We start from the raw sequence: 11483 nt of genomic DNA on the forward strand, positions 1-11483 counted from the left end.
GTGACTTTGTTTTACAAACTTAAAAACCCTTAATTAAGAAAATATTGCCATTGGCCTGCTGCTTTTATTTCCTTCCACCCCATACATACTTTCCGTTGGTGACCTCTCATTCTTCCGTTGTTTGTTACTCCAAAATCATCATCTTCACCACAATCTCTTCTACCTATCCAGTCTCCTCCTGTGTGTCAGCATCTCTTTCTGGATAGCCCAGCTCACAATGGGAAAAACTGAGGTTCTTGTATATCTTTCTCTGTTAACAGTTTCACTACAATCCCTGTTTCCTAGGCTCACAGCCTCAGTGTTGTATTTGACCCTCTTTTCTCCTTCCCCCTATGTCCTGTTTGTTGCAAAATCCGATTTGTTCGTCCTGTATGTTTCTACTGCTGTGACTACCTTGATTCCCACCTCACACTCCTACAATCAATTCAAAATGTTGCTGCCAAAACTATCTTCCTTATTAGCCACTCTGACCAGGTCGTGTCGCTCTTTGAATTCCTTCATTGCCTACTCTTGGCCTTTCCAGCAGGTTGAAACTTCTCATCTTCACCTTCAAGGCTTTGCCCAACACTGTGCTTTCTCACGACTCTGCTATCACCTCGTGTTACGTATAGCTCTTTTTTCAGTCCAGGCACTCCTGCCTTAAACCATTCCCTATTTTTGTGCCTTCTTCCATGCTGGCCCTCACACCAGGAAGTTCTACAACTCCCTCTCTTGCTGTGTGCCAAGCTGCTTCTTTCAGACACCTCTTTAAAACACACTTCTGCCATGAAGCCTGTCAACTGCAGTTCTCCAGTCTCAGAAACATAAAGTGTGGAGCGACCTTGACTCTCCCTCAGTTGTCTCTTACCGCCCATGGCAATGAGGCAAAACCTGGCAATTGTCCAACATGATGGTTCTTAGCTTTGACTAAACCGTCCCAAAAATCTTCTACAAACATTCAGAACTCTTCTGATTCTTCAACATACGACTGCCATGATCTATACTGACCTGTCTGGACTGAGTATTGATGGTTAGACTGTTTCCCACCCCACCTCCTTCCTCGTATAGACCCCCTCTATAGGCTACTTAACATGGTGGACTCAACCTGTGGCTTCAAGCCCTGTCTGTCCTGTGATGGTCGCATTCCCCTGAAAGATAGACACAAATGTCTCTTCTGTTTGGGAGAGTCATGTATGCTGAGCGGGTATTTGGTGCACCTGTCATTCACCACAAGAATATGTAAGTCACAGGTTGAAGCTCCATCTTTTGGAGCCACCTATGAAGGTCTCATGAGACCCTGAGGAGACAAGCTCTAGAGTCCTTTTAACAGGCACACCAGCCTTACCTAGCACCCTGTCTAATAAGCAAGCGATTCCAAAGACTGGCGCACAGAAGAGGGTGCTAATAAAGGACTGGGCATGGAAACTGACCCCAGCATCACTGGCACCGAGGCAGCCCCCTAAAAACTCAGTACTGATCGGGGGCACTCTAAGCAAAACTCATTGTCCTGAAGATAGACCACATACGTCCTTTAGAAACAAAGCCCCATAGAACATTGAGCCGCTGATAAAGAGCGACAGACTCTTCCAGGCACCTGACTCTGGTGTCGATGCCTACTCTGGATGATCCTCCCCTGGGAGAACCTGAACCATCACTTGGGCACTTTGAAAATGTTGCTATGTATCTTTATTTCTCTACCAATGTTTTAATTCAACAAAACATACATCATGGTAACAAAGACTGCTATTGGCACAACACTCCCTTTAACACAAAACCACTTGATAAATTATTAGAATGTGCATCTTCTGTAGTTTTTAACTGTGAATGAGCCATTTTATTTTTCACATCCGTATAATACAAAACCAGGCAGACTTAGGAAAATATACCTTTGGGCTGAAATTTTGTGCTTATGCGCCAGAGGTGATTTTTTTTAGCAGGGAACTTTTTTTTAATAATCTGCTGAAAATAGAAATTAATGGTGAGGGAGCCTTTTCAACCAGAACTACCTTGTCATTACTGTGTGTGCTCATACTATAAGAACACTGTTATCTCTGAAATAGTATATTACCACTTACAAACTTTTACAGTTATAAGCAGAAACTTAGATTTTCTTCTTTCCAGAGTAGAAGAGTATATCATACTTGAACTACAAAATAGGCTCTTAATATCCTTTTTGTAATTAATTTTCATCTCTTAAAACATTTTTATCCTCTGAATTCATAAAGCGTGTAGATTGATTTAATGAAGGCAATAGTCTGTCTATTTGAGCATGTGGATAAAATACAGGCATTGCAAAAGTTATATTCTGTAATACTTTCTTATATTCTCTGCAAGCAAGAAAACAAATTGTTACCTTCAGAACTGTCTGGACTAGGACTTATGTGAGTTTTCACAATAGATTATGCGGTAATATGGGGCTATCCCCAATCTTTGCAAATAACTAAGTCACGTCACGATCCTGCAGAAAGTGCATCTGTGAGCACAGGTACCCCAGTACAAAGTCTTATTGATGTTAGTGGAGTCTACATGGAGTATTTACACTTAAAAGTGTAACTGTCTGCTGAATCCCATCCCTATATATTAAGCTGAAAAAGTTTAATGTTAACCACGCATTCTTAGCTTCAGTTTAAGCTTCAGTTATTTTGTTGATATAGTACGCAGTGCTATTTCAATAAGAAATTGCATGGCCACATATTTTGCAGATGTCCCTACCAATTCTAGAGGAAATATGGCTAACTTCACCAAGGATGGAAACATCTCATCTGATAAAGTATCTGGCTTGAATTTATTTAACAGTTGTGACATAGTTAATCTTCTACACCACAAACCTTCAAATGCCAAGAAATTGTAACAATGTAGAATAACTTTTATATTTACTTTATCAGGAAATGACTATTATACTGACAAGTGTTAGCCAAACACTATGGATTATTACATTTTAAAATGTGACACTCTATTTTTTTTTAAACAAGAAATGAATATCCCAGGAAGTTTTGATTTAAATGCAGATATTTCTCCTGTTCTTGCTAGTAGATAAAATGAAAGTAGAAAGATCTAACCTAACACTATATATTAGAAAAAGATAAGATAACCTGAACTGGCTTGTTTACTTTACTTTACTTTTTCTATGGATATCATTCTAGCACTGTATAAATTTAGAAAAAGAAAAGCTTTTTGTTGACATCTCTGCACCTGCAGTATGATAAATGGGAAGGAAAATTGCCTTGTACAGAAAATTGTTATGTTTTTCAGGCTTCCAATGCTTTTCTGTTTTTCCTCCAGTTAACAAAGCATTAGACAGGTTAATAAAGCTCAATATTGCATCAAATATGAAAAAGAAATCCTATCTGGAGCTTCCAAACAAGTGCTCCTTTTTGAAGTATTGTTGTCTTAAATGGCATTTTAATGAGACTGCTGAAGCTCATTTACATGTAAATTATTAAGGTGACATTTGTAAAATGTTGAAAAACTGAGTGGATGTGCACAATTTAAATTTTTTGGATGAAAGTGATAGTGCTCTCAGTTCGTCACCCGACCCACACAGAGTGGGTAGGGAGAACCAGCTGGTGTGTTAGCTTCTTGGGCTCATTAATAGAAATCTCAGCAGCTACTGCCAAATGGGTCCAGACAGCAGAGAAAGTGCAGGTGTGGAGTTATCTACAGTGTGCTTCTATAACAGGCACATGGAGACAGATGGAAAGTCTGGGACTGTAGCATGGCAGCATAAAACCTCCAGTATGCTCAGTCAGGAATCATACTTATATTTCCCCACTCGTATAGCACCTCTCAGCCAAGAGTCTCAAAATTATTAATAGGAAAATGGAGGTAAGATCAAACAGTTAGTCAGTGGCAGAGACAGAATCAGAGCCCAGATTTCCTGTTTCTCAGACCTCTTCTACATCTCCTGGGCAGTCTGTCCATTTCAGGTGCTGAGTCTCCAGTTCAGCAAAGTACTTAAACGTTTCCTTAAAACCATTAGGAGTGGACTTAAGCGTCTGATTAAGTATTTTCCTAAATTGGGGTCATCAGTACAACAAGCAAACTTATGTCAACAGTTTGCACCATAGATTTAGTGGAAGCAAATGGGATTGAGGTGGAGAGGAACAACAAAACAGTCCTACACTCCAGTGATTATTATATATACCATTCATGTATCAATATTTTCAGTGCTTCACTGTTTTAGAAAAGTCCTCTGTCTGCACCTGTCTTTCAGTCCTTCCTGTTTTGTTCCCTTGTCTGCAATCTTAAATAATTGTTCAGATTCATGTGAACTATTAATCTTTTTTTTTTTACCCTTATTTTTCATTGTTGGTGGGCTAATAAGTACTTCCACAAGTCTATGGACAAAAGGATGAGAATGAGTTTGAACTCTCTTCGACAGAGGCCAGTGCACTGTCTCCTTTCTGCCTCCTTACCTCCCTTAATAAGACTATTCATTATACACACCCCTTGCTCCCAATCAAAGCTAAAGCCTGCTTTAAAAAATGTATTAAAAGTATAAGCACTAAATTTTCCCATCTGTACTGACTGATTAGGAAAATCTGGAGAACAAGAATGCCAAAATTCTCTACTCCCAGCTAGAAGAACTCATCCAGGGAAAGGAAATCTGTAACCGAGTGAGGTTTGTTTAGTTTCCAACAAATCTTATTCAGGGTTCAACCAAAATTGTGTGTGAGAATGAGGACTGAAAATATAGGACTTCTATAGCCATGCTGAAGAGGCTGTCAACTTAATAGTAAAAAGTTGGCATGGAAAGGAGATACATCTTCATCTTTCTTCCTCCAGTGATTGATACTCTGATTTCAAACAATAAATCCCAACTAAAGAGAAATGGAACCACAGTAGTGATACTATAATTAAGGTTGTAAATAACATTGCATCATAATCTTGAGTTCTTGTGTGGAATTTCTAAGGTCTTGTCTTATGTTGTAGTATCCTCCATCCAAAACATTGCAAACATTAATGTTAGCCTCTCAATGCTTCTGAGAGCTTAACAGAACCATCTCCAACTAAGAGAAAACAGAGAGACAGAAAGAGAAACTTTGACTTACCTGCATCCCTCAATAAGTTTGGTGGTGCTAGATCTCCTGAGGCAGAGCCCTGTGTTGTAACCACAAGACCATTCTCTAGAAAGTGAATCTGATCTAACTAGTTTAATTTTCCAGACCAAGCCAAATGCAAAAGGAAATGGTTAAAAGTAACCAAGACTTAGTGTTAGGTAAAATGGAGAATTTTAAGGTCTTGACACAGGTAAAGAGAGTCTTTAAATATAGCTTTCTCGTTACAATGTCTCTCCTTGGAACTGAAATAAAAGGGAGGTTGCTAACAATAGTGAGTTATGCCAGACAGGTCAAATGAAATGCGGGCACTTTCAGATGATGCTTCTTGTCTTAATACTGTTAAGAAATGTATTTGTTAAAAGCACTTTGTTGTTGTATCTGCATACTGGCCACTTCCAAACTTAATGTAATGTTTATTAAAAGACAGTTTTATCTGGTGTTACTTTTGGAAACCGCGGACATAGAGGTTTTTCTTTTTTTTTAATAAAGTAAATTTTGTGTTAAGGATTTAAGCCTTCCTGTTTTCTCCTGCAGATGGTAGCAAGATCCCTGCAACAGCATTGATGGAAGTTTTGTTGATGAATGACTTCAAACTTGTAATCAACAACACCACTTATAGTGTACAAGTCCCTGTAAAAGGTAAGAACCACAGCTGTGTTGAAGTCTTAATAAATCTGATTATCCAGTTACATCTGTTCCAAGGCATATTTTTGTCTTTTTTTAAAAAAAAAAAATCATGGCAGTCCCCACAAAAAATAAGTCTGGCTTCATCTCCCCTTTGAGCCTCAGTTTGTGGCCTCATGTAAACACTCTCTGTAAACAGTGACAGTGTTTTCTTCAAAGAGCATTGCTTGATACATCTTACCAGTCATGACAGCCACATTTGCAGCTGGTAACCGTGTTGGTCCCAGAATATTAGAAAGACAAGGTGGGAGAGGTAATATCTTTTACTGGACCAACTTCTGTTGGTGAGAGACAAGCTTTCGAAGATACACAGAGGTCTTCTGGAGGTCACTGTGTAAGCTTGAAAACTTGTCTCTTTTACCAACAGAAGTTGGTCCCATAAAAGATGGTCCCTCACCCACCCTGTCTCTCTTGTGACAACCATAATCTTTTTTTCAGAGAAGTGGAGTAGAGAGCATGCTACTGAAGCAGAAGATATCAAATCCTTGGTTCATAGACTGTTCATCGCCCTTCATTTAGAAGACCACCAGTTAAGGAGAGAGAGAGAACTGCTTCAGAAACTGGACCACCTAAGGGAACAGCTAGTACCCCTTGAGCAGGTTGGGAAGGGTTTTTTTTTTTTTATATATATATATATATATATAAAAAAAATTCTCTTAACTAATTTCCATGACAAGACAATTCCAGCATGAATGAATGGGCCAAGCCCCCCTCATTTGTCAGACAGGTAGGTGATGGCCAGTTCATATGCAGGATTATTTTCAACCCAGTTCCTCCTCCTCCTCCTGTTTTTTGGCATAGCCTATTGAGAATTTCTAGAACTGGAGAAAAACTATGGTGAGCTGGCACTACCCTGGACTGCCTGGTTACTTTGTCTGAACCTGGTTGGGTGTCCGGAGTGATGTTGCCATATCACAGAAAAATCATTAGTTAATTAAAAAACAGTGTTGTTTTTCTGTGATGATGCTATCACCAGGTCAGCCAGTTGGATCTGACTAATGATGACCGTAACTTAGGAAAGGGGCAAACATGGTGAATCTAAGACAGGCCAAGCTAAAGTGACATGAAGGGATGAATAGGGAGGAGGAGACCAGTAAGAGCCTGATGGGGTGGGAACAGACCTCACACTGAAGGCAGCAATGTTAGAGCTGCTGTGAAAGCGCCTCTCTGAAAAATCAGGCAGCATCAGCTGATGTATGCAAATCCAATTGGTAGAATCCCAAAGGCGTGGATGGACGGCCAGATGGAGGCCTCGTAGAGCTCATTCCCTCTGTACTCCATGCAGGGAGTGAACTCAAAGCCTTTCTGGGAAGGGAAGGCCTGCAAGTGATACTCCTGGGGGAATTCTGTGCATGCACAGAATACATGTGTCCCACAGAATTTTATTTTTTTCCGCAGAAAATACATTCTGCCCCAGAAGTGCTGCAGTTCCGCCTTTTGACCACAAGAGGCCACTATGCTGCCAGAAAAGCCAACAGCATGAATGCAGCGGGCTGTTCTGTGCCATAAAAGGCCTCTGGTGGGCAAAAGGCGGAACTGCAGCACTTCTGGGGCAGAATGTATTTTCTGTGGGGGGAACAAATTCTGCGTGTAAGCAGTGGCACAGCACCTGGCCTGTGGAGCCAGGTTAGGACAGAGGGGGCACATGGGGCTGCTGGGGGGGGTCACAGACTGAGGTTCAGAATGGCTAGTGGGGGGGGACAGACTAGGCTGTGGGCTCAGGAGCTAGTGGGGTGACAGCATTGAGCCAGGAGTTGAATGGGAGTGGGGTGCATGGCCACATGGAAACAAGGGAAGGGGGCTGCAGGGACCCATTGGGATGGGGGTGGGTGGGAACAGGGGCAGATGTGCATGACTGAATGGGAGAGGCTTGGGATCAGCCAGGATCTGCATGAGGGAGGCCTCCCCAACTCCCTAACAATCCTGCCCCTCCCCCCCCCCAAAAAAAACCCCAACCCTGTTCCATATTACCTCTACCCACACCCAACAACTCTCCAGGTTCACTCCAGGCTCCTTCCCTCTCCCTCAGCTCCTCTATTACTCCTGACACTCACAAGCCTTTGCACTGCTTCTGATGGGTGCAGGAAATACAGTTCTGTATTGTAATTTAAATTAATTACTCAAAATTCTGTATTAATATGCCCTATAAGGAATCTATTTGTCAAAAAAAAAAAAATTACCAGAATCTTTTTTTGGTCTGCATTGTTACAGATATACTTGCCAACAGATATTTTGAAATAAATTACTAAAATAATTTAAACTGGCATGATTATATTGTGTTGTGTTACTTTGACAGATAAAATATGCAGAATTTTAAAATATTGTGTGCAGAATTTTTTTTTTTGACAGAATTTTTAATTTTTTGGCACAGGAGTAAAGTGAGTAGGAGTCTTGAATGCAGGCTCTGATCCAGGAGGAAAGTACATACTGGGATGTGTTCTCTCCCTGGTGTCAGAGGAATGTATGAAATTAATATCCACATGTTGAATATGTGGATGAATATGTTGAATATGAATATGAATATGTTGAATGAATAACGTTTTTGTCCTAGATGAAAGCCAAAATTGCAACAAGTGCAGATGCAAAGACCAATAGGCTCCTATGGACTGGCTTAGCACTACTGTCCACTCAAGGTGGAGCACTGGCCTGGCTCACGTGGTGGGTCTATTCATGGGATATAATGGAGCCAGTGACGTATTTTATCACTTACGGGAGTGCCCTGGCATTCTACGCTTACTTTGTACTTACTAAACAGGTAAGTCCCATTATATAAACATGTCTGAAGTCATCTTACACTGATTTTCATAATAAATTAGCCTATGTATTTAAACATCAAAGTTCGTGTGCATGTGTGTTCTGTAGAACTGCACTTAGGCTGGAACTTTGTTTTTAATGTAGCTCAGGGATAAACTGCTCATCTGAGCTGCACTTAAAAATCCTGACTGCAATTAGTGACCAGGCGGATACCATCTGATGCTGAAAATGAAAACTATCCTCTTTCATTCAATTCTTTGTATGTGGCCCGGATGGTAACTGTATCTCATACGTCTCTACATAGAGAGTGGAAGTACTAAAGCAGGGCTGGTCAAGGAATGCAACCTATTAGTGGGCCAGGAAGGCAAACCCATCAGTTTTCTTTTTCTGTTTGATGGAGTTCAGATGTCACTTGACGCATGCATGGAAATTTTTCAGCTGTTTTTCCTGGACTACCTTTAGTTTATTTCCTTGAGTAAGATGCGGATTTTTCTTAAGTGGCCTAACTTCCTTTCTTGCTCTTGGATGTGCAAAGGAGAAGTCACAGGTTGGCATGAGGCATGTTTAGAGGAGGGGGAAGAGTTCCTGAACACCAAAAACCCAGAACGTGGACAAAGTGCAGAATGTGGAAATGGCCATCAATTCCTGTACAATATAAAGGAACTTACATTTTTGCCCATTAAATGTTTGGGATCCTACAATGTACTATAAAGCACATAGTTGGATAGTTACTTGTATTCCTTTTTATGCTGCATATTCAATAATGCCCTCCTCCATTTTTATTTTGTTTGGTATGGACATAGTTGGTGAATATCCGATACTTGCACATATGGAACCTATAGTACATATGCAAAAAACATCAGGTGGGGAAGGATGCTGGGTTTTGGAGCTCAGCTAGTTTGTTGAGGGCTGGGTTTGTGAGTGAGTTCTACTCCTCTTGCTTTCTGCTGACTTTCAGGAGGGTTGAGGTAATTCTGTTTGGATAAATTGATAAATACTAATGGCCTGATTTTCAGATGCTACCATTGTCTGGGATTTTCAAAGGAGCCTAAAGGCGTCAAGAACCCAACTTCCTTAGTCTCCTCTGACAATCTCACCTCTTGACTCCAATGGGAGCTGTGAGTGCTCTGCAATTCTGAAAATAAGGTCATTTATTTGTCATGGTTTAGATTTCTTCTAATTACTATAAGGTTTTTTATGTATGTTAGTTTGATTTAACTCCATCTGTAGAAATGTCTTTGCACTCCTAACCCTCTGCCTGCCCAAAAAACCGAAACATTTGTGTCCTTTTTCTATCTGTCAGGATTATGTTTACCCAGATGTTAAAGACAGACAATTCCTCCACTACTTCTACCGGAAATCCAGAAGCCAACATTTTGATGTGGAACAGTATAACAAGCTAAAAGAGGCACTGGCAGAGGTATTTTCATAAGTCTCTTAATGTACCGTAAGTGAATGATGCTGTGGTCTCACCATTTAAAACTTTTCAGTAAATCATGAGGTAATTGGAAAGTGGCTTTTAGATTTTATTTATTTATTTATGCATTTTAATTTTATATGCTAAAAATATGCATATGTAACAGATTACCTGGAGTTCCTTTAAAGGCTGGAAGGACTTAAGAATGGAAATTTGCAGCACTGCTCAGGCAGCCTGTGGAGGCTGGGGGAGAGTGTGAAAACAAGTCACTCACTTGTGTTGCTCAGTAGTGATAAACTGGTTTCTCTCTAGTCTCCATCTTCCATAGTGGCAGTGATATGGAACTGGGAAAAATCTTCACTGCTCTATGAGAAATACAGAGAGTCCTCCGATCCACAATAAATAAAAAGGACCCTGATTTATAGCCTATTAAGTAAATGGAAATTCTCCCTTGACTTTATTGGGTTTTTGATCAAGAACCCTTAGTGAATAGATGGAGTTAAATTTTTAAAAAAATAATTGGGTAGGATTCAAACTAGTTCCCTTTATCAAGGCTGGGACTTTAAAATATTTTCACTATCTGACACTAGTCTGGAGTGTGAATTTTGCAATTTATGCTAGAGCATATAAAATAATTCAGTTCTGCTGTTGTATGAAATGGGCTTTATAAATTTTCCTAGGCTTTGGACTGAAGATGACCGTGCACTATGCATGGGGTCATACATTCAGTCGCTTGGAAGGAGGATGTTTATGCATCTGTAGGGCTGCAGTTCCCGTTGGCCGGTCTGTTGACTGACAGATTAACTCACTAATGGCAGGAATTGTTTTTGGATGGTAATCCCTAGAGCGATCTGACCAGGAGTTTACACTTGTGATTATTGTGGGAAATCTGTGCCATAAGGTTAGTGTCTTCACAGAAGCGAAAGACCTGGCTACAGGGAAAGAATATCAAGAGTATGAAAGGAAGGTACAAATTAGGGGTGACTGAAAGGGATAAATATGGACACAGAATGTCCTCCATTTAATTCTCTCTTGCGTTTACAGGTTGAAGAGTCCCTGAGACGCCTGCATCAGCCCCTACATCTGCAACTTCCAATACAGGAAATTAATGACAAAGACTAATTTTTTTTCATAACTGAATTGTCATTTCCAAAACCGATTCCAATATTTAGTTTCTATGTTGCAAACTGAATATTTTTGACCACTATAGTTCTGAACATTACTAGAAATGTTGATTAAAACTATTATATCATTAGATTTTTAAAAAATAATTCCTGAAATAAAGAAATCTTTCAAAATATGCATTCAGATCTTGGAATAAAATTCTCGCCATTTTAGTAAATTGATGTGAGCATAAGAGTCGGAGTGGTGTTCTAGTGTACTGAAGCATTTTACTATTTTTTGGGGGACTATTAATAACAGCAGAGAATAGCACCAAAAATTTGATATGTCATAGAAAGATTTCTGGTATTTATGGTGAAATGTATTTTTATAGTTTAACAGGTCTCCTGTCTAATGTTCCAATTCAGGAAAGTCCATGTTTAAAATTAGGCATGTGTATAAGTGCTTTCCTGAACAGAGATGAACTT

At 39.9% G+C, this 11483-nt stretch overlaps 1 protein-coding gene across 4 annotated transcripts in view; it reads left to right on the forward strand.

Moving 5' to 3' along the window:
* The window catches only part of MCUB (mitochondrial calcium uniporter dominant negative subunit beta), a 70370-nt gene extending 59176 nt beyond the window's left edge, over positions 1 to 11194 (forward strand). For all 4 annotated transcript variants that reach the window (XM_048847608.2, XM_075127573.1, XM_075127574.1 and 1 more), the window contains exons 4-8: positions 5574 to 5678; positions 6162 to 6322; positions 8275 to 8478; positions 9781 to 9897; positions 10939 to 11194. In XM_048847608.2, coding sequence (XP_048703565.1) covers positions 5574 to 5678; positions 6162 to 6322; positions 8275 to 8478; positions 9781 to 9897; positions 10939 to 11016 — 665 coding nt within the window. In that variant the 3' untranslated portion in view covers positions 11017 to 11194. The remainder of the gene's footprint in view (positions 1 to 5573; positions 5679 to 6161; positions 6323 to 8274; positions 8479 to 9780; positions 9898 to 10938) is intronic.
* The last annotated feature ends 289 nt before the right edge of the window (positions 11195 to 11483 follow it).

This window comes from Caretta caretta, chromosome 4 (genome assembly GCF_965140235.1).
Source record: "Caretta caretta isolate rCarCar2 chromosome 4, rCarCar1.hap1, whole genome shotgun sequence".
Classification (NCBI taxonomy): Eukaryota; Metazoa; Chordata; order Testudines; family Cheloniidae; genus Caretta; species Caretta caretta.